This window comes from Scyliorhinus canicula, chromosome 9, assembly GCF_902713615.1.
Source record: "Scyliorhinus canicula chromosome 9, sScyCan1.1, whole genome shotgun sequence".
NCBI lineage: Eukaryota > Metazoa > Chordata > Chondrichthyes > Carcharhiniformes > Scyliorhinidae > Scyliorhinus > Scyliorhinus canicula.
The window spans coordinates 156,007,305-156,031,057 of NC_052154.1; the positions used below are offsets into that span (position 1 = coordinate 156,007,305).

At 48.8% G+C, this 23,753-nt stretch overlaps 1 protein-coding gene across 1 annotated transcript in view; it reads right to left on the reverse strand.

The window, feature by feature from the left end:
* The window catches only part of LOC119970949 (myosin-9-like), a 66,941-nt gene extending 44,914 nt beyond the window's left edge, over nucleotides 1-22,027 (reverse strand). Inside the window, exons 1-3 of the mRNA XM_038806060.1 lie at nucleotides 21,907-22,027; nucleotides 4,563-4,711; nucleotides 3,461-3,649 (exon numbers count right to left, since the gene is read on the reverse strand). Of these exons, the coding sequence (XP_038661988.1) occupies nucleotides 3,461-3,649; nucleotides 4,563-4,711; nucleotides 21,907-21,999 (431 nt within the window). The 5' untranslated portion in view covers nucleotides 22,000-22,027. The remainder of the gene's footprint in view (nucleotides 1-3,460; nucleotides 3,650-4,562; nucleotides 4,712-21,906) is intronic.
* Nucleotides 22,028-23,753: the final 1,726 nt, after the last annotated feature.

A 23,753-nucleotide genomic window follows, 5' to 3' on the forward strand; every position in this document is an offset into this window, starting at 1 on the left:
ATACAATGAATACAATGTCCTTAACTGCTATCTTTATTCCCACTCAAACAGAAAGGGAAACAAACATCTCAGCTCCCAATCCACTGTTAAAATACCATTAGAACCTAGGAATACCTGCTGTACAGAGATATTCTTTGAGAAAGAGAGACTTTGTGCCACTGCTTTAAATAAAAGCTCTGAATCCTATCAGAACCATGCAGAAACTCTGGTCTTATTTCTTCAGAAGATATTTCTCAGCTTGCTTCAGGGAGTTGGGTGGTCAGGACTTGGTGCAAGTTAGGATGAGGGCAGCAGAGGTTTGAAAGACCTTTCGTTTGCAGTAAAAACAATGGAGGTATACAAGAAATGTGTTGGAATTGACACGGCTGAGATGGTTAAACTTTTGAACACAGAAGAGAATAAAGGATATGCGGATTGGATGAGAAAATGGAGTTGAGGTTGATCTCATTAAATGTGGAGCAGGCTCAAGGGAGAAAGTAGCTCATTGATGTTCCTATTTCTTATCTTCCTTCATTGTGACTGCAGCAGTTCAAGAAGGCCGCCTACCACCCACTTTCTCAAGGGAAACAAAATGGGCAACTGATTTTGGCCTAACCAGTGCTGCACATATTAGAAGATTGAGTTACCTTCTTCTTTGGGCATGTATTGCACCGTGTTGTGAAAATGTCTAATTTTGGGATTCATATGTTATCGGAATATAATTTCTGTTTTTTTTTAATTTTTACAATTAAGGGGCAATGTAACATGGCCAATCCACCTACCGTGCACATCTTTGGGTTGTGGGGGTGAGACCCATGCAGACACGGGGATAATGTGGAAATTCCACACGGATAGTGACCCGGGCCAGGATCGAACATGGCAGCATGGTAGCATTGTGGATAGCACAATCGCTTCACAGCTCCAGGGTCCCAGGTTCGATTCCGGCTTGGGTCACTGTCTGCGCATCCTCCCCGTGTGTGCGTGGGTTTCCTCCGGGTGCTCTGGTTTCCTCCCACAGTCCAAAGATGTGCAGGTTAGGTGGATTGGACATGATAAATTGCCCTTGGTCTCCAAAATTGCCCTTAGTGTTGGGTGGGGTTACTGGGTTATGGGGATAGGGTGGAGGTGTTAACCTTGGGTAGGGTGCTCTTTCCAAGAGCCGGTGCAGACTCGATGGGCCGAATGGCCTCCTTCTGCACTGTAAATTCTATGAAAAAATGTGAGGCAGCAATACTAACCACTGCGCCACCATGCTACCCCTATAACTTTTAATTTTGAGAAGCTAAATTTTAAATGCAAGGCAATTAAAACTCTGGATTTCAGATCATCTGAAGTATTTTATGCTTCAAAGTTCCTTCCATGGGTACAAGGTCAGAGTTAGAAGGGCGCGAGTCCTAAAACAGCAGGTAGATCCATTAACTGAAAACCTAAATATTCCCCTAATTCCTCAGATCAAAGAAAGGTCGAAAAGCAACTGATAAATAGGGGACGTTCTTAAAGTATCCACATAGTTTTCAGACCCAAGGACAGGTTTGAGAATTGTTGATAATAGGTTTGGATCTCTACCGTAGACATCACAGAGGTGCTACATTGCCGTGGGAATAGATTGCAGGAAGGCAGTCTTTTTGTTCTGTATTTATCTGTGTGTTTCTCAAAAGAAAAACTCGGAGTAGCTTTGAATCAGGTAGAAAAAGAGAAATATGCCTGGATCTGTGGACAACTAAGTTAGAAGGCAATGAAGGTCATGCTTGAATTAGGGAGTTCACAATCGGGAGATGCTTAACGAGCATTGGAGGGTCGCTTTGCTGAATGCTAGTGGAAGGAGCCGAAGAAATCTCACACCTTTCCCAGACTGAGGGTGCCGCTGGCCAGGCCAGCATTTTATTGCACATTTCCAATTGCCCTTGAGAAGGTGGTGGTGGGCTCCATTCTTGAATCACGCCATGTGGCCATGTGGTGTATGTACACCCACAATGCTATTAGGGAGGGTTTTCCAGAACTTTGATACAGCAACAGTGAAGGAACAGCAATATAGAGCCAAGTCAGGATGGGTGGGGCTCAGAGGAGAACTTGTAGGTCGTGGTATTCCCATGCATGGCTGCCTTTGACCTTTGTGATGATAGCGCTCTTGGCTTTAGAAGGTACTGTCGAATAATGTGACTTCCTAAGAGCTGTGGCACACCTTGGTTTGATCCCCAGGAGAACGTGCAGTGACCCAAGCCAGGAATCGAACCTGGGACACTGGCGCTGTGAAGCAACAATGCTAACCACTGTGCTACCGTGCTGCCCACATAACCTCCCTGCTCTTATAATCTATGCCACAACAGATAAAGGCAAGTATCCATATGCATTCACAGTAGCACACTGATTAGCACTGTTGCTTCACAACACCAGGGTCCCAGGTTCGATTCCCGGCTTGGGTCGCTACCTGTGCGGAGTTTGCACGTTCTCCCCGTGTCTGCGTGGGTTTCATTCGGGTGCTCCAGTTTCCTCCCACAAGTCCTGAGAGACGTGGTGTTAGGTGAATTGGAAATTCTGAATTCTCCCTCTGCGAACCTGAACAGGTGCCAGAGTATGGTGACTAGTGGATTTTCACAGAAACTTCACTGCAGTGTTAATGTACGCCTACTTGTGAGAATAAAAATTATTATTATTATTATAATCTGTCCTGCTGCCTTCAGGGATTGTGGACAAGCACCACAAGATCCCTCTGTCCCTCTGAACTTCCTTGTGTCCTGTCATTCATTGAGTAGTCCCTTGCTTTGTTTAATTCTTATTAAAATATGAAACTTCATGATGTGGTTCTTTCAGTCAATACTGAGGGTTTTCAAAAATGTTTTTAATTTAATGGTCACCCCCAGAGATCATAACAGCTGTCAAACCCCAACACGTAAGCAACATTGAAGACAATAACTGGGTAAATTAAATTTGTTCAAACGCAGCATAAAATGTATTTTATATTTATGAATGTCTCACTTTTCAGAGGATTCAATGAAAGATAGAACTTTCATTTATATAATGTCTTTCATGTTCTCTGGATTTCCTAAACTGCTTCACAGCCTGCCTAAGACTGAAGGAGATAGGCAATAATTGGGGCCTTGCCAACATGCCTACGTCCCAAAAAATAAATTCAGAGGAGCAGGTGAACAGTACATTGATGAAGGTGAAAGTGGGGCCCACCATATTCTAAAAGGTCTTCTCACAATAGCAGCCTTGTTGGAATCAATCCATCTTTTGGTACAATCTTTCCCCAACATCTCCAACAAACACCCCTCCACTGCATCAGTACAGCTATAAAAGGCACCAGGGAAGCATCCCAATGATTAGCCTGTCCCGGAACACCAATCCTGGATAATTATTGGATTAGGTAAGAGGCTGACATATCTCCAATGTGGAATCTGAGTGTTGAGAATAGGTGCATAATCCACGTGACCCATGTTACTGACCTGGATAATACATCACCTAAAATAATGGTGCTTACATTGCCTGGAACTCCATCAATCTGGTCTTTGCAGCTTGCACCTCCAACCAAGTTGACACTAACTGTGTGGAAGGTATTGTCACAGGGTGACGTGCAGAGAGGAGCTGAGTATCTCTCTGGGCAAGCAGTGCTCTCAGTCTCTGAAGTTCCTGTTCTTTCCGCTCAATGCCTCTGTTCAGCGAGCTGACCCTGTTAATGACAATATGGTCAAAGGTGGACAAGTGGGTTGAGCTGGATTCTTTAGTGCGAATAGTCAGGTGAATTGTTCCCCAAAATCTATAGCCGGGATTTTCCAGCCCCTCAGTGGAAGGAGGAAGCCCTTCCCAAGACCACTGGTTTTGGCAGCACTGGATGGTACCTGCAGCAGGTAGGGCTGGAAAATCCACCCAATATCACTCTAAATTCAACAGCCACAGTGTCCTTAGCTAAGGTGTTTGAGATTTAGTCTGATGTCTAATATCATGCACCATGTTTTTATTGCCCCTGTAATAACGGATGTGGACATTGCCGGCAAGAGAATGATTTCCCCGCAGAAATTGCCCTGCTCAGTCATTTCAGAGGTCAGTTAAGTGTTAACCACATTTCTGTGGGTCTGGAGTCGCACGTAGACCAGACCAAGTAAGGATGGCAGATTTCCTTCCCTGAAGCATGAATGAACCAGATGGGTTTTTTGCAATTACTGAGACTAGCTTTATATTCCAGACTTATTTATTGAATTTAAATTCCATTAGCTGCCATAGTGAGATTTGAACCCATGTCCCAGGACATTACCTCCGGATTACTAGTTCGGTGACATTTACCAGGGGCTGGTTTAGCTCACTGGGCTAAATCGCTGGCTTTGAAAGCAGACCCAGGCAGGCCAGCAGCACGGTTCGATTCCCGTACCAGCCTTCCCGAACAGGCGCCGGAATGTGGCGACTAGGGGCTTTTCACAGTAACTTAATTTGAAGCCTACTCATGACAATAAGTGGTTTTCATTTCATTTCAATACTCCAGCTTCTCCCCATGCGAGCAGACTAAAACTGGGCCCAGTTATATTTGATTGTTGAGTCATTGTTTACAATCAGAGCATTTTCTCAGTGTCCCAGAGGATTAACCTTACCTCTCCTGGTATTCCAAAGGCCAGAGGTTAATCTGATTGCTGGAGAAAGTATCCCTGTTTGCGAACTGATGCTGTCTGTGAAGAACTGGTTTGTGAGTTTCCATTCCAATGTCTAGTTGCTGTGCCTGAGATGACCCAGAGCTGTGACCCTGTGAATCAAAGCAAGAAGGTAGTTTAGTATTAGCCACCTTTCCACAAATGTCTGACTGTTTAATGGCAAAATATTTGAATGTAAATGTTGTGGAGCACACAACCCAGTTCTAGCTAGTGTATGAGCATCCCAATCCCTCTGTCTCTTCTTGAGTAGAAACCCCCCTCCCAACATCCCCATATTAACCCTGGCTGAACGTCCCCTGCCCTCTTCTGTCAGTACTGCTTATCAGTGCACAGTACAAACCTTGCTCTGTAAAATTTTAAGGACATTACAAAGCGGTGTCAGGCCATTCAGCCCATCCATTTCGTGCAGCTATTTATGCTCCGCACAAGCAGTATCCTGTTTCTATGTGTCCATTGTGTTCTCATATCACTTTCCTCAACTACTTGGGTGTTGACGTAGAAAGAAATAGTTGCATTTTCATAGCACCATTCACAACCTCAAGCCTTCCCGAAGCACATCACAGCCAATTAAATACTTTGAAGTGTTGCCAATGCTGTGATGTAGGAATGCAGCAGCTAACTGAGCACAGCCAAATCCTTTCACTGCTGAGTACTTCCCCTTTAATAATAATCATCTTTAATCTCACCAGGAGGCTTACATTAACACTGCAATGAAGTTCTGTGAAAAGCCCCTAGCCGCCACATTCCGGCGCCTGTTCGATACACAGCACGTCTTTCGGGACCTGTGGGAGGAAATCAGAGCACCCGGAGGAAACCCATGCAGACACAGGGAGAACGTGCAGACTCAAAACAGACAGTGACCCAAGCCAGGAATTGAACCTGGGACCCTGGACCTGCTACGGGGGGCACAATGGTTACCACTGCTGTCTCACGACACTTAGGACCCAGGTTCGATCCCGGCCCTGGGTCATTGTCTGTAGAACCCAGGACTCCCACAGCCCTGAGCCCCTGTGTTTAGCACCATCTTCACCCTACTCTCTTGAGTCCTGTTCAGCTTCTCTTGTTTTTCGAGTAATGCCTCAGACCAGCAATTTCTCTCAAAGCAGTTCAGTTAAAAATATTTTTCCTGTGAACAGAACAGAACAGCAGTTTCTGAAAAGACTGGCAGGTTAAACAATGGTTTGACACAGGCAAGAATCTGAAGCTGGTTCCTGAAGGATCTCTCTTTCTCAAAGTGGTTTACCCAAGACATCTCTTTACAGCAAGTATGGATGGTGGAAAAGGCTTTTGCTGGTACCACTGTACCAACACATTCTTTGATGTTCACCCAATGAATGTACGTTAATGATCTGGTCGTCCTCATTATCTGACTCTTCAGCTTGGTTAGACATTTTGTGGACCGTGTATTTCTGTTGTTTGGTGCACACCCTTGGTTGGTTGGAATGCTGAACCTGTCTGGCCTCTGGTTGTGGCTTCTCAAGAGATCAGATCACTTGTTTTGGCCTTTGTATTTTGCACTGGTGCTTCCGGTGTTCACTGGAGCTATATGTCTTCCATACAGCATTAAAAAAGTAATATCTGGGTGCACAAGTGAGTATGCATTGCCTAATTTCTTACTAGGTTTGTTTATGTTGGCTATAGTGCCAATTTGGGATGGATTATATAAAGCCTGTAGATTATATCCCTCTATTAGAGCAGCTTTCTACTTGTATACACTTTGGAGTGGTGCTTCCATACCTTTGCGTTAAGTTCCTACAACATGAGAAGGAACCCAACACTATATATTCAAAAGTTTATCTTTATTTCTATTTTTAAAAATGGATTTCCTGATTAACAAAAAGATGGCTGCTACAAGTTACATGACCACAGGGTGGCTCTTTCTTGGGAGTTGCCACCAGGAGTTTCGAGAACAAATTTTCTTTTCTCAACTTCACATTTCATCATACAAACCCCTTGTAATCAACGAAAGCATAGGAAGTACAGACCCCCATTCTGAACCAAAACAAAAGAGGGAGACTGAAACTCATTGTACTGGAAGAGATGCTAATAATGACCTCATCTCTCTCCTAAGGAGGAGCAATAGAATTATGAGCAGAAGCTGATTGCTAGGTTGCAATTTACCAGTAATGGGCCATGTCACATGGTCCAAGCCTCTGGCTGTAATAACCCCCTGTGGAGGTCACAATATCAGATTCCCCGTGACCTCCACAGATTCTGAGCTTCCCTGGTAACAGGGGAGAGGTTTCTCCCTTAACAAGGTGAAACCTCACCAGTATGTTAACCCCAACCTGTGTGCAGGTCAGGGAGGGGAGGGAGAGCGTTGCGGAGCGGAGCCTATTGTACATTGAAATAAACCCAGTCTTTGTTTTCTGCTTGTCTATGTGTGCTACTTTTATGGATTATACACTGGCCTTTTGAACAGATTTAACAGCCAGCCTGTTGTTTTAACATCCAACTGGTAAGCCACAAAGAAGCAGAATTCTCCAAGCAGAACAACTTGCCCATCTAGCCTGGCTCCGCTGGAATATTTTGGACAGGCGTTTGAGCTGCCCGGTGGGAATGGGTTTCACTACTTGCAGGTGAGAGACTTTGTGCGGAGGCAGGTAGCGACGTTCCCACACCTTTCGCCCCAGGGGCTACAGGATAAGGTAGTGTCCAGGGCAAGAATGGGGGAGGGGGAAGGAATCGGAAATCTATAAAGAGCTTATGGATTGGGAGGGAGCCCCCATAGGGGAGGTGAAGCGGAGGTGGGAGGAAGAGCTAGGTGGGAAGTTGGGCTGGGTTATGGGAGGACGCTCTGAGGCAAGACACAATTTAAGATGGTCCACAGGGTGCACATGACTGTGCCCAGGATGAACAAGTTCTTTGAAGGGGTGGAGGACAGGGGTAGGCAGTGTGCGGGTGGGCCCGCGAATCATGTCCATCTGTTTTGGGCATGTCCGAAGCTTAGGGGATTCTGGCGGGGGTTTGCTGACGTCATGTCAAAGGCACTGAAGGTAAGGATGGTTCCGAGTCCAGAGGTGGCGATCTTAGGTGTGTCAGAAGATTCGGGAGTCCAGGGGGCGAGAGAGGCTGATGTCTTGGCCTTGACCTCCCTGGTAGCCCAGAAACAGATTTTGTTGACGTGGAGGGACCCGGAATCCCTGAAGTCGGGGGTATGGGTTAGTGACATGGCCGGGTTTCTCAGGCTTGAGAAGATCAAGTTCACCCTGAGGGGATCGATGCTAGGGTTCACCCCAGTGATTTTCAAAATGGGGGTCGCGACTCGCGGATGGGTCGCAGGATGGTGTAGCGTGGGTTGTCAAAAGGTCACCAAAATGATCCCAGATACCGTCTGACCATGTTTGCCGTTTTCTATCTTGGTAAATTCTCACTGCGTTACAGTGTATGAGCGCGCGAGGCTGATGAAGAAGCCGGTGCCGTGGACTCCCTTGTCTCTCTGGGCCAGAGTGTAGTTGGGCAGTTTGCAGTCATAGACCTGTAAAATTCTCTTTGGGTGGCATATCCTGCTGCTGTGTTCAGCGTCAGGATCTGTAATATTTCTTGAGTTCAGTGTGGTATTAATTCTTCAGTTCAGTGTGTCACTAACAAACCTCGGGTGTCTTTTATCATTCTCTCAGTTAAGCTGGACATTCACCCTCCTCCACCCCTACAAGCCCCTATATCCACTCCTTCCACTTCCGTATTGTCTCTCCACACCTGAGCTCTTGTCCTTCAAAGACGCATCTTTTTTTCATCACGTCCCCTACCGATTTCCACCCACTCTTCCCAGATACTCGTCCCCAAGTATTCCTGCCGTGTGGCTACATGAACTCCATCAGCTGAATAGGTTCCTCGACAGCAAGGACTTTTGTATCTACCTTCATTTGGGGTTTGAATTGTTCGCCAAAGATGGCATTAGCTGCCGGCTAAACGACACTCATCTAAACAGGAGCTGGTAAAATGTTGCAGATGTATGGAATGGAATGTGACTGCACGTTTTGCATATTGGCCAGCTGAGTTGTGCCCAGCATTGTTCTTTTTTTAGCTTGCTTTCAGTCTGTTACATCATTTCCTGGGGAACGGTACTGACAGGCGTCCAGTGACATTCTATCTGACTGTGTTTTTCGTTCAACAGTTTGGGCTCCTGCTGAAGTTGAAATTTTGAGTGTAATTTTCCAGCCGAGGACTTGTGAGGTTTTGAACGTCAGAACATGACGCTGTTAAAACTGTGCAATACTGAGCCTGTTAATCTTTCCAGCACTCGAACTCAATTTTCCAAATGCGAACAATGGGTGTGAAGAAATAAAATATTCAAATAATCCTGAGTTACACCCTTCAGCAATGTGTCAGGGTGAAGCTCTCGTTTAAAGGTGAAACAGCAGCTCAATTTACAAATTTACATTCAATGGTACTGAAATGCCAACCATGAGTGTGACTTTTTAACAGTAATTATGGAAACCCTTTTGAGAATGTGGCGTGGGTCGCGACAGTCGACTATTCTGTAAAATGGGTCGCTCAAAAAAAAATTTGAAAAACACTGGTCTACCTGGAGGTGGCAGCCGTTTATCGATTTCTTTGGGAACAATTAAGCTCCAAAGATGTGCAGGTTAGGTGGATTGGCCGTGCTAAATTGCCCTTAGTGTCCAAAATTGCCCTTAGTGTTGGGTGGGGTTACTGGGTTATGGGGATAGGGTGGAGGTGTGGGCTTGGGTAGGGTGCTCTTTCAAAAAAGAGCCGGTGCAGACTCGATGGGCCGAATGGCCTCCTTCACCGCTGTAAATTCTATGATGTCTATGAAGCTGTCAGCAGTGTTGGGGGGAGTGGGGTTAAAAAGGGGAGGCATGGGGAGTTGGGGAAGGTGGGGGAAGGTTGGTGGGGATTTGCGGTTAGGGAGTTGTTTATGTAAGCCATATTGGCTGGATTTGTTTGTTTGGTGTGTGGTTGCTTGTTAAAATTTATAATATAAATGTCTCAATAAAATATTTTTCAAAGAAAAGATTTTGGACTATTACCTAGAGAACCAATTCAATCTTTGCGTACCTAATTAATCCTGCAGTATCAGCCCTAATTGAAAAAGGAATAACAATAACCCTGATCTTCAACCAGCTGAACTTGAATGCCTCGGTGAAAGAACCACTTACCGGACTTTGACTTTGGCATTCACGTGAACTAATATTCATTTTTTGTGTCCTTGTATTGTAAAACCCAATTTCTCTATCACCCCGTCCCCTTTACTGTATGTGCAACACACTTCAGTGCCAACCGGGGGCATCCAGTAGCCCATTTGATCTGGTTGGGCACTGGGGGGTACGCACCATGCTAACATGTCGGCCTTTCACCCCCTGCAGACAATGGATATTGGAATACAACCAGCAATGGTGGCCTTCCTGCTAGTCGCGCAGCCCTGGGGAATGTGCTGTGGCTGGGCGAGCTGGAGCTGCTCGAGGAGGAGGAAGCTGCAGCAGCAGAGCCTGCCCCAGAGGAAGATGAGGCAGCCTCCCCAGGTTGGAGAGTGAGCCTCCCAACAGGCCGAGGAGGAGGAGGTGCCAAGGAGGTGCCGTATGAGGCCTCGTGTACTGGCAGCACCTGTCATTTGACGACCTGCCGGACTGGGCATGCCGTTGGAGACTCCGGCTGAGTAGGGAAGCAGTGTGATGTATCAGCCAGCCAGATCATGGTGCACCTGGCACTGTGAGGGTATGGGAGAGGACACCTGCTCCCATGGCTATCAAGCTGGCAGTCGCCCTGAACTTCTATGCGACGGGGTTGTTCCAGGGACCGAGTGGGGACCTGTCTGGGATCTCACAGACTTTGGCGGTGCACCCACTCAGTCACGGAGGCCCTATATGCCCAGGCGCCTCAATACATCCAGCTCCATGTGGATCAAGCCTACCCCAACTGCACGGGGTCTCACTTCCTCGCCCACCTTCAAACTCCACCTCGGTGACCTCCCTTTCCTCCAGGCTGCCAGCCACATCCAGTACCCTCTGCTCGGGCATGGTGAGGGGTCGCAGTTCCGGTGGTCGCCCTCCGGTCTTCTCCCGCTCCTGGCAGTTGTGCGCGGCCTTTTCCTGGGGGAGGGGGGGGGGCACAAACAGCACAATCATGCGACGTTCCGAAGCACGCAGCCCAGGGGTTGGGTAGATGGTGGCCTCAGTGGCTAGGTCACCTGGCCATGGAGGCGGGAATGGGTACCAGCATGTGGGGCAGGGTGGCGGTTCAGCAGTTCCCCCGGGGGGGAGGGGGGGGCAGCTTGCGGGTGTGTGGGGAGGGGTTAGTGCCAGGAGCACAGCGCTGCCTACTCACCCTGACCGCCCGGAGGAGATCGTGGAGTTTCTTCCTGCTCTGAATGTCAGTCCGGATGACGTTGCCCATGGCGCTAACCGCCTCTGCCACCTGCGCCCAGGTATAGCGAACGGCAGCACCTGGTGGCCTTCCTCCCAGACCGGGGTACAGGATCATCCTTCTCTCCTCCACGGCGTCCATGAGGGTGTCCAGCTCAGTGTCCCTGAACTGTGGCTCTACTCGCCTTGCAGCCATCCTGTTGGCTGGGATGGTGTGTGTGGGAGGGGGGGGGGGGGGGGGGGGGGGGGGATCATTTAAGTGTGGCTGCAGCGTGTGAGCCTCATGTGCGCCAATAATGGACCCGGCGAATCCGGCATCGTTTGCATGGAATTGATTGTGTTCCATGTGGCGATAGTGCTAGCCCATTGGAACTGGTTGTGTTCCATGTGGCGATAGTGCTAGCCCATTGGAACTGGTTGTGTTCCATGTGGTGATAGTGCTAGCCCATTGGAACTGGTTGTGTTCCATGTGGCGATAGTGCTAGCCCATTGGAACTGGTTGTGTTCCATGTGGTGATAGTGCTAGCCCATTGGAACTGGTTGTGTTCCATGTGGCGATAGTGCTAGCCCATTGGAACTGGTTGTGTTCCATGTGGCGATAGTGCTAGCCCATTGGAACTGGTTGTGTTCCATGTGGCGATAGTGCGAGCCCATTTAAAGTAGCTGAATCGGTGCAGCTGTTGCACCATTTTTTCTGTTATAAACGCCACTGTTGCCACGCCGGCGTCGGCACTTAGTCTCAGAAATGGAGAATCCTGCCCATGAATTCTATAGACAGTGTAGTAAGAGGCTAAGCTTTAATTTTAACTGATCTTCAAGTGTTGACCATATTTTATCATCAGACATTCAGGCCGGGATTCTGTGAGCCTCTGCGCCGAAATGGCGCTCAGCGCGGGGGTCACGATTGGGTCCGACGCCAGGACGTGATTCTATGGTGACCGGAGAATCGGTGGCAGTCGCGCGCGGGCGGCTGACGCGTGCCGGTCGGGAACCATTGAAAGAGGCCCCTGCGACGATTCTCCATGGTCGATTGGCTGAGTTCCTGGTTCCACCCGGCGGGAGCTCAGCATCGTGGGTGCGGTGGCCGTCCTGGTGGGGCGCGGGGGATCAGTCTCCAGGGGGTCCTCCATGACGGCCAGGCCTGTGATCGGGGGCCACTGATCGGCACGCACAAGCAATCTGGGAGAGGCCTACCTTCTTCCACGCCGGCCCACTGTGTGGCTCTGCCATATTGCGTGGCTCCGGCGTGGGAACGGCCTCCGCGCGCATGCGTGGACCCGCGGTCGGACACCGTGTGCATGCGCGGACCCACGGCGAGCAGTGCAGGGCAGCTGGAACAGTGCGGAGCACTCCGGCGCTATGCTGGCCCCCTGTGGGCTACAGAATCGCTGGGCCAAGAGGCGCGATGACGTCACCGTGAAACACTCCGGTGTTTATGCCGGCGTCAACGCTTCACCGCGTTTTCAGACAATCCCGGCCTCAGTGTGTGGAGGCTTTCATTGCCTGTAGGAATTTTAATTGCAATGGCTTGTTTATTTGGTTCAAAATTGTTGACATCTGGAAAACACAGTTCTATGCGTTGTCAGAACAAGATAGGAGGTCTGCAATCTTCCAATTAAATGTTGGAATTTTGTGGCCACCTTTTAGCTTTTTGCAGAACCTTTAATACGAACTGTTGACAGTTTTACAGGCTGTTTCAACATCTCTTTTAAATGTAGCTTCTGAGCTGCAGTACTTCAGTAGCCACTGCCATAGGTTACTGCGTGACTGCAATGGTGGTGTTGTTGAGCTCTTGCAGATTTTTCAGGGTTTTCTGAAACTCAGTCTACAAAAGAGCGATTTCTGGTGCTAATCTGCACTGCAGACTTCCAAAGTGAAATTAAACAGTGAAAAAATCTATTTTGTCGGCTCCCTCTGGCTGCAGTGTTCCGGGTCCTCCCCTGCGGTGTCACCGGCCCCATCACCTCCTCCTCCTCGTTCGGGTGCCAAGTGCCCCCCCCCCCCCAGGCTACTCCATGGGACGTGGGTGCGAGTGGGGCTAACTCCTGAGGCTCCCCACCATCTCGCGCTGCCAATCCTGCCTTCTCGGCCAGGATCCGCATGCTCCACCTGTGCGATGTTAGCCTGGGTGGCACCCAGGGCCGGCACCACCTCCTGCTCCTGCACATTGTTGGATTATTGCAACTGTACCTGCAGGTACTGGATGCTCGCCGACAACCCCTCATGCAGTCCCTGGTAGTGCAGCTGCATCTCCACGTTCGATGGGACTGTCCGTTCCAGAAGCCCGAAACCCATTGAACCGGTAGCTGGTCCCTGGGGTCGGCCCACCCTCCGACCATCTGTCCCCTCGGGAGTTCCTACCTCCACCTGCTGTGGAGCATGAATGTGGTGCGCACCAGATAGTGTCCCAGGAGCCCCTTCACTAACATGCGCAACCGAGATGAGTGTCTCTGGGATGGTGGAGGGGGTTGGAGACAGCTGTGGCGGGAAATCCGTGTCATCCTCAGACCTGAGATCCGGGGTTGCCTGGGATTCAGTTCGATGGCTCCCGTCTGTGTCGGTATCATCCTCGTCGCTGGTTGGCACCTGGGGCTGTGGCTGTGGCTGGGATTTGGGGCGGGGGACATCGGAAGGGCCCACCCCATCACCAGCTGCTCCTGCAAGACACAAGACAAGACGTTTGGTTGGATTGTTGGCTGGGGGGTAGTGGGGGTGGTGAGGGTGTGTTGGGGAGGGGGGTGATGGGGAGAGGGAGAATAGGAGTGGTGGTGATGGTGGAACAGGGGTATAGAGGTGGTATGGGATGGAGGGATGGTGGTGGGTGGAGGGGTGACACACATGTCATGGTCACCACAACTCAGCGGGGTCTCACTTCCTCGCCCGATGCCGACCTTCATCGCGGCAACTTCCCTTTCTTTGGGCCCACCGACCACGTCCAGGGCCCTCTGCTCTGCGGCAGTGAGGGGTTGCAGGTCCCCCTCCAGTCTTCTGCTGTTCCCAGCGGTTATGGGCGGCCTTCTCCTTGGGGAGGGCGAACAGAAAACACAGTGTTAGACAGTCCGACGCATTTAGCCCATGGGGTGGGTAGCTGGTGGTGAGGGAACCCAGCCATGGGTGCCAGTATGAGTGCTGGCATGAGGTACAGGATGGGGGTTCGGCTGCACTCTGGGTGAGGTTACGGGTGTGTGGGACGGGGGTTGGCGCCAGGGGCACAGTGCTGCCTACTCACCCTGGCCGTCTTGAGGAGGTCGTGCAGTTTCTTCTGACAACGCTGGCCGGCCGTGTTGCTGATGGCGCTGACCGCCTCTGCCACCTGCGTCCAGGCATGGCGAACGGCGGCGGTTGGCAGCCTCCTTCCACGGGCTGGGGAACAGGGTCGCTCACCTCTCCTCCATGGCATCTAGCAGGGTTTCCGCTTGCTGTCCGTAAAACAGGGAGCCGCTCTCCTCGCTGCCATCTTGTTGGCTGGGATGGTGTGTGTGGGGAATGAAGTGTGTCTATGTGGCTGCAGCTGGTCAGCCTCCTGAGTGTCAATTGTAAACCTGGCGAATCCTGCACCATTTCCCCTTGGAATCAATCGTGTTAAATGTGGCGCCAGTGCTCGCCCCTTCATGGTTGCTGAATCGGTCCAAGTACGGCGCCAGTTTTGTTGTCGTAGAAGTTCACGACTCCTGCCCCAGTATCAACACTTAATCTCAGGATGGAGAATTCCGCCGCTGTTGTGTTGTGTTCGGACTGAACTGCCTTTGCTTTTCATCAATAAACTCTTTTGTTTACCACTGGAAGATTACTATGTATGTCTCGAGCCACCACAATGGGGAGGCGGTGGTATACTGGTATTGTCATTGGACTAGTAAACCAGAGACCCAGAGTAATATTCTGGGGACCCAGGTTCAAATCCCACCACAGCAGATGGTGAAATTTGAATTCAGTAAAAATCTGGAATTAAAAGTCTAATGAGGGGGGCAGCACAGTGGCGCAATGAGGGATGGACAATAAATGCTGGCACGAATATTTTTTTAAAACAATCACATTGCTGTGTGCATAGTGGCTGCTGCATTTCCTACATCACAACACTGACACTTCAAAAGTGGCTGGAAGGTTCTTTGGATGTCCTGTGGTTATGAACAGCGTAAAAGGGGCAGCACGGTGGCACAGTGGGTAGCATTTCTGCCTCACGATGCGGAGGTCCCAGGTTCGATCCCAGCTCTGGTTCACTGTCCGTGTGAAGTTTGCACATTCTCCCCATGTTTGTGCAGGGTAGGTGGATTGGCCATGCTAAATTGCCCCTCAATTGGAAAAAATGAATTGGGTACTCTAAAAATGGAAAAAAATAATTAATGAATGGCGTTATAAATATTTGCTTCCTTGGGGCTTATGTTCCTGCAACAACAATTTTTCCATTTTGTCTTGTGACATTTTGAGACATAAAACCAACTTCCCCATTTCCACCGGCAACATCAATACACTCATTCTGTTCCAGTGCCTGATGTATGCACAAATGTTTTACCGTGTTAAAAGAGCCATCTAAAAACCATGATGCCCCCTCTGACCAGGACTTCTTTTCCCGTGGGATATTCCACCCCTTTCACAAGGGATTCGTTCGACAGACACTGGCCACTTACATCCCATAATACAAGAGAGCAGATTGAAAGTCAGCTGCACTCGTTCGCTCGTGGAGAATTAACATAAAAGAAGGATTGAACCGGACCTCACGGGGAGTTTGAATCACCACATTTACATGAAGCTTAATTCAAATCAGTGTGACTCACAGCTCAGAACCTTTCCACTGCCCTCACACTGAGGGGAGGTCATGGCACAACACATTCCACATCAGGCACACACACACAACCTGTTCTCCCAGTACGCAGGACAAGCAAATGTGCAACACTCTCAGCCGTCACAATGTCTTTGTTGACTGTGACCGCTGTCCTGGGTGCAGGAGATTTAGAGTGTAATTCAATCCCCACACACCGCGATGTTAGTATCACAGTTTATGGAAATACCTTTGCACCATGAGTGATGACCGCTTTGAAATGTCTGTAATGTTTCTTTGAATGTATTGAAACACCTGAGTGCATCATGATGTCCGTAGAAAACCTGGATATTATTGCACTTTTAAAGGGCTGCCAATGTTCTTTCAGATACTTTACAAATAAAGTCTATATTTGCAACAAAACAAAGTTCATGGAAATGGGTAAAGGTCAAGATTTCCACACAGGCAAAGAGAGAGAGAGACGGAAAATGAAAGAAAGAGAGCTGGGAACTGGCAGCAGGAATCCCACACAGGAAGCAAGTGGTCGTAGAAAATAAAAGGGAAGAATAAATAAAAAATAATTTAAAAAATGACTCCATGCCTGGAAGTAAAAACAGGAAGTGTTGAAAATACTCCATAGGTCAATGAATGCCTGTAAAGAATAAAGGTGAGATAGGAGAACTTTCATTTATGAAGCTCAGTAGAGTGGCAGGAGATTATTACTCAGTGGACAACTCTTACAAAGTGCCAGCACAGGCACAATGGGATGAATGGCCTCCTCTCATCCTGCATTGTAGCGAGGCTAGAAGAGGTTACAGAGATAGGCAAGGGTAGGTCTATGGAGGAATTTGAACTGGTGGTTGAAAATTTTGAAATCGAGGTGTTGCAGGACCGTGAGCCAGTGTAGGTCAGCAAATATGAAAGAATGAAATGAATGAAAATCACTCATTGTCACAAGTAGGCTTCAAATGAAGTTACTGTGAAAAGCCCCTAGTCGCCACATTCCGGCGCCTGTTCGGGGAGGCTGGTGCGGGAATTGAACCGTGCTGCTGGCCTGCCTTGGTCTGCTTTCAAAACCAGCGATTTAGCCCCGTGTGCTAAACCAGCCCCTAATATGTGGGCGATGAGTGAACAGGACTCGATTCGAATTAGATTGTGAGACAGCAGAGTTTTGAATGAGTTGAAGTTTAAGGACAGAAGAAAATGGAAAGCTGGACAGGAGAGAATTGGAATAGTCAGGTTTAGAGGTAGAGAAGAAAGGGCTAAGTTTCAGATTCAGATGAGCTGAAGCCGGGCTAGATTTTGAGGTATTACAGAGGTGAAAGCAAGTGGTCTTGGCGATGGTGCGGCTAGTTAAGGTGGAGCCCTTTGCAGCAATAAGCAAAATGCTTCATTTTATCAGAATTGTGGGTGAGCAGCTATTGTAGCCATGGCCATGATGGACTCTGATAGCTACCAGTCTGTGCCATCACTTGATGCAGTTTGAACAGTTCTTTCTTTTTCATGGTTCTTGTGGCACAGTAGAAAAGTGGTTAGCACTGTCTAAGCGGAGTTTGCATGTTCTCCCCATGCGTGGGTTTCCTCCAAGTGCTCCGGTTTCCTCCCACAAGTCCTGAAGGACGTGCTTGTTAGGTGAATTGGACATTCTGAATTCTCCCTCTGTGTGCCCGAACAGGCACCGGAGGGTAGCGACTACGGGATTTTCACAGTGGCTTCATTGCAGTGTTAATGTAAGCCTACATGTGACAATAATAAAGATTATTATTGTCATGAACATTAATAAACCCAATTCTGTGCTGAGTCTCTCAATGCCTGTGCCTTTTAAATATTCCAATCCAAAATGTTAAGGCACGAATTTTGGTACAGATTTTTTATCAGTAATGAACCTTTTCCTGTTTTATTAGAACCGAAGGATTCATGCAAATGGAATCTAATCCAGGAAAAGCATTCCGTGTTTCCATTTATTTAAAAACAAAAGTCAACAGATTTCAAAATCTCCTCAATTTTCACTCTCTTCAACCTCCCGGAGTTAACAGTGGGATTTGAAAATGTTGAGTAATCTGAGAGTCAAGAGGAAGACTTGAGCAGTATTTGCTCAAATTCCAAACCCCGTGCTCATTCACAACTGACCCCTGACCTTAATTGTTTTGGCCCAAGGCCGGAATTGAACCCGAGTCCTTGACGTTGTGGGGCAGCAGTGCTAACCACTCTGTCACCGTGCCACCCAGAATAATGCAGATAAGAGTCAACCGGACTGAGTAACGACAGCAGATTTCCTTCCCTGAAGGACACAAGGCAGCTTCAAGGTCATTTTTACTGAATTCAAATTCTCAGTCTGCCACAGTGGAATTTGAACTCACCTCCCTCTGGATTCTGAATCCAGTAACACAAACACCGCGCGGCAGCCAGGCCCTGAGCAGTATTGTATCATCGGTGCCGCACAGAAGCACCTTGGGAGTTGGTGCAATGTTAGTTAATGTCAAGAGCGTCAAACTTTACTGGACACCTGGTTAAAAATAGCAGAAAAAGGGCTGTTAGCTCACATTGCAGCACTCAAACGAAAATGAACTGGCAGATCCAGCTCGCCTCAGGGTGAAGTTGGCAAATTATTTCCAAAATTAATTTCAAAACATTGTAGGAATCTATGGGAAGGACGCCAAGAGAGGTATGGAAAGGTGACCTCACTAATTGATATTCTTCATCCCTGGCACATATAAAGAAAATTAACATGCAGGTACACATAAGCAATTAGGAAGGTGAATGGTAAGTTAGTCTTTATTAGGGGGCTGGAGTAAGGGCACATTGCGACAATTATATAGGGATTCAAATTTCTATCATCCACAGTGTTTTGCTATTGCAATCACCATACTGTGTGTTTTGGTCTCCTTCCCTGAGGAAGGAGAGGGAGTACAATTAAGGTTCACTAGATTGAATGCTGTGATGAGCCGGCTGTCCTGTGAGAAGAGATTGAGTAAACTAAGCCTAGAGGTGATCTGATTCGGAGATATCAACTAGAAGAAAACAGCCCAGTTTCAGGCAGGGTGTTTCTCGGCACTTTTTTCTGCTATTGTTTGGGCCTCAGCGAGGAACGTCCTGTCAAGGTCACCCTTACATCATTACATCATACAAGATGACTCGCCGATCAGGCCGCCATTTTTAAGGCAGCGCCGATTTTTCAATCTCCCTCAGCGACCTCACTGCAGCCTCAGGACCCCTCCACTGCACCCAACTTGCCTCTTTCAGGTACCTCGGGCCCCGCCTCACCCCACCTCTTGAGAGCAAGGTGCCCCGGGCCCGACAAACTGGCATGGGCAACCTGGCACCTGAGCACATTTGCATTGCCAGCCTGGCACCCTGACAGTGTCCCTGCCAGCCTCGCAGTGCCACCTGGGCACCCTGGAGTACCACGGTGGCACTGCCAAGGTGGTAGTGCCCAAGTACCAGGCTAGCAGTGCCAAGGTGGCTGGGTGGCAGTGGCAGGGTGCCACCCTGCCCAATGCCCGATCACTCAGGGTCTTCAACGGCCAGGGATTTACCCCCAGGTGCCGTTATGCCTGGTTCATGATTGTGTGGACCACTACTAAGAGGCACCCTGGCAAGGTCAGGTGTGGCCATTAGGTGCCAGGCACCGAGAAAATCCGTCGCAGACAAATGGCTCGTTTAAATATGCAAACCCTAACCCTAACCCAGCAATTTTGAGATCCGGATCGTGACATCTCAGGCCTCCGCACCGACTTCACCAGCCATGACCTCAGCGGATATCCCTTAATCCCAACCCATCATCCTGGGGTGGTCCTTGAAGTCACCGGGGTTCTCCATGCCCCAGGATGTAATTGCCATGCATGCTTCGAGGGTACCGGGCACACACATGCATGATTCGGAGGTGGTGGTCACACATGATCCGAACATTCAGAAAGTGGATGCCCTTGTTGTTATTATAGGGAATTCCCTGATGCCCCAGTGCTCGCAAGGTGTCACGCGTGACATTGATCACCCCTTAGACCTGGGGCATCCTGGCGATGGTAGCAAATCCTGCAGCTCGATGTGCCTGGTCCAGCTCAAAGGTGTTCTCGTCTGATGCCCGGATATACAGAGCATCCGCCACCTCCCGGATACACCTGTGGGAGGGATAACTGTGATATGCCACACAAGTTCCTGCTCAAGCCCTGGAATGAGCAGGTCCCATAAAGGTTTAGGGCTGCAGTGACCTTCATGGCCATTGGGAGACCTCCTGCTCCAAGGGATGCCATGCCCAAGAGGACATGGCACAGGTCTCCCGCTGTCTCTCTGCTGAGACGCAGTCTTCTGCAGCATATTGAGTCTGTCAGCTCATTGAATGACCAACGACGCCTGTACACCTTGAGCCATTGCTGCCCTCCACGTCTGGTCCCTCCTCAGCCTTACGGGCAGCTGGTCATCAGGGTGTGCAGGGCGGCCCCCTGAACATGGCATTCCTGCCTTGGCTGCCACAAGCAACACGGGGTCAGTCCCCCGCAGGACCAACTCCAGAAAACATTATTTTATTTGGAAGAAACTGGAGAAGGAGAGAGTCAAACATTCAGTTAAGGTTTCCTTCCAAGGACCTTCAAACCCACCAAGCCTCCTGACCCTTACCTTGACTGTCCCGTTTTCTCTCAGAGTGCCATCCAGTGAACCAGTTGTACTGGCAAACTTTGCTCTGCACACTCACCATTGCCATATCAGGAGCCCCTTGACCCCAGACCTCTGCCGGGAACATTAGGGAGGCTGTGTTCAGCTGACCTCGGTTCATCCACTCGCTTACCCTCTGGCCATGAGAGGTTCCTCTGTGGTGAAACCCTGCTCTTTAGTGTTTGATTGTTAGCAGCTGCCTCGATGGTGCTGATGCTCCAAGAGTTCAGGCACAGTGTTGTTCAGGCATCAAAGATTGCTGGACATGCAGTGTGCTAATCATTCTCTGAGACATGGCACATGTGCCTTCGAGGAGGCACTTGAGAGTTCAGGAGTGTGGAGTGCACTCACAGCTAACAAGGCTAATTTCTCATTTGAAATAGCCTTTGGCTGTGAAGCTAGAGGCTGCTCACAGTAAAAGGGAGTGAAATAGATTTTCAGGAGAGAAGCTGCAGCAGGGCTGTGTCCTGGAAGAGTCTGGCAGGACAGACAGGCTGAAGCTGTGGTTGCCCCTGTTATGGGTCTTCACAATATTTAAAGAGGGTTTGAAGGCCTCACAGATGCAAAGCCCCTCACCGCCATAAATGGCAAATCCCGACTCAGGAGCAAATCCCGACCTGGAATGCTTCAACCCCCGACCACAGCAGCAGCTCCACTGCCCTTGACCTACATGCTGGAAAGCGAAAATGGCTACTCACCTCCTTACTTCCCCTCAGAAGCTGTTGCACCAGCTTCACATTTTGGAAAAGGAGTACTAAACAACGCTTGCATGACTTTCTGCTGCGGAATCGGGTAATTCCCGGGAGGCCGCTGCATTTGAGGTCAATCTCTTTAATGAGATTGAAATTAGGGTTAATGACATTCTCACCATTTTGTACCGTGATCCGGAACTCGCTATCCGGAGTGGGCTGGATTAATCGCCTGGCACAAATCTTGGTTTGCCCTCTACCGCTATTCACCTGGTGCTCCCGGATCCGTGCCGGGCGCAATACGGTCTCTGAATCACACCCATATTCTTAAGGGGCTTAACAGGTGGGCACAGAAAGGCTGCTCCCCTGGGTGGCAAGTATAGAACAAGGGCACAGGGTCCGAATAAGGAGTTGGCTAATTCGGACTGAGAGGAGGCACAATTTCTTCATTTACAGGTAGTGAATCTTTGGCATTCCCTACCCCACAGGGTTAGAGATGCTCCATCATTGAGTAAATTTAAGGTGGGACCAAATGATTTGTGGATGCTAACCAAATTATGGGGCATGGGGTGAAAGTGGGAAGCTGCAGTTGAGATAGAAGTTCACCTATTTTCTTCCTGAATGGTGGAGCAGGCTCCAGGGCCCATTTAGACAAAAATTCAATAATAAACAGATAATTTGAGATGAAACATCCACTGGTGTGTGTGATATCTTTGCAGCACAAAAAGACACTGTGTGCCTCATGGAATTCAAGAACCCAACCAAACTGGTTTATTCCGGTCTTGGTTTATGTACATGCATACAGAAATGACCACAAATGGGTGCTTTTACAAAAAGGGGCATTTTTTATATTCCTCTGGTCTTACCTGTGGTTCCTGTGGATGAGACAGGCCAGCGATGTAACCCAATGGTTGCTCACGCACTTCCAACTCAGTTGAATTTGTTCTCTGATCAGCCATGACGCAGAGCGTAGAACTCAGAGGGGCCAGTGGGTCAAACCCTTTTTACAACATCTCACTCTGATATAAACAAAAGAAAAATGTTGCACTTATACAACACCTGTCATGGCTTAGAACATCCCAAAGTGCTTTCCAGCTAATAATATGCTTTGAAATGTAGTCAATGTTGTAACGTAGGAACGTGAGCATAAAGGTCACAGCCATATGATTATGATCAGATAATCTTTTCCAATCATTCAAAGATTAGAACTGCACTTCAGATTGATTAATTAAATACACCATTGCTCTTTTCAAAAAGATTGCCTGGATACTTCATTTAATGGTGCAAGAAAAATTAAACAGTGCGAGAAAATTAGTTGGAAAATGAATAAGATTTATTACACATGGTTAACACTGCTGCCTCACAGCGCTGAGGTCCTGGGTTCGATCCCGGCACCGGGTCACTGTCCATATGCAGTTTGCACATTCTCTCTGTGTATGCGTGGGTCCCATAACCCACAGATGTGCAGGGTAGGCAGGTTGGGGAGAACCTCCTGCTCATCTTCTAAACCGAGACATGGGAATATTGCACTTGAGAGGACAGGCATGTCTTTGTTTAACATTCCATCCCAAAGACTGCACCCATGACAGTGCAGCACACCCTCAATGCTGACCCTCTGACAGTGCAGCACTCTCTCAGTACTGACCCTCTGACAGTGCAATACTCCCTCAGTACTGACACTGAGACACTGCAACACTCCCTGAGTTCTGACGCTCTGACAGAGCAGCACTCCATCAGTACTGACCCTCTGACAGTACAGCACTCCCTCAGTACTGACCCTCTGACAGTGCAGCGCTCCCTCAGTACTGACCCTCTGACAGTGCAGCACTCCCTCAATGCTGACCCTCTGACAGTGCAGCACTCCCTCAGTACTGACCCTGAGACACTGCAACACTCCCTCAGTACTGACCCTCTGACAGTGCAGCACTCCCTCAGTACTGACCCTGAGACACTGCAACACTCCCTCAGTTCTGACGCTCTGACAGAGCAGCACTCCCTCAATGTTGACTCCCTGATAGTGTAATATTCCCTCAGTCCTGACCCTCTGACAGTGCAGCACTCCCTTGGTACTGACCCACTGGTAGTGCCGCACTGCCTCATTACTGACCTCCTGATAGTGCAGCGCTCCCTCAGTACTATGCAACAGTCCCATAAAACTGCCCTTCTGACAGTGCACCATTACTCCTGTTCTCATTCTACAACAGCACAGCACACCCTCAGTGTTGCCTGTCCAACAAGGCCCTCCTGGCTTCACAAAACCCCCATTTCAGGGGCATGAGTGCAGCCACTCCTCATTCACCTCATTGTGCATGGGAATATTGGGGAGGGGGTTAACAAAGAGGAATTGTGATGAACTGAACTGACCTGTATGTGACTCTGTTTGCTAGCTTCTCTCACTGTGATCCCATCTTGCGACTGTTTGAACTTTTTGCTGCTGTTGCTTCCTTGACCGGAATCTGTTAAACCCATTGAAGCTCCTATTTTTTGTTTGCTCCAGTTACTAAGGGCACAAGTGGGAGGGACTCAGCACTGTTTCCCGGCAACGACATGCAGGAAGTGAATCAAAGGAATTGGGAATTTCAAAACCTTGTATATAGAATTAGTGATAATCAGGAAATGACACTTGTTTGGAATTTATTGATTAGTTGTCAATCTACTGCCATGATTCGGGATTCAGGACTGATGTTGGGACACCTAATGATGCCACACATGC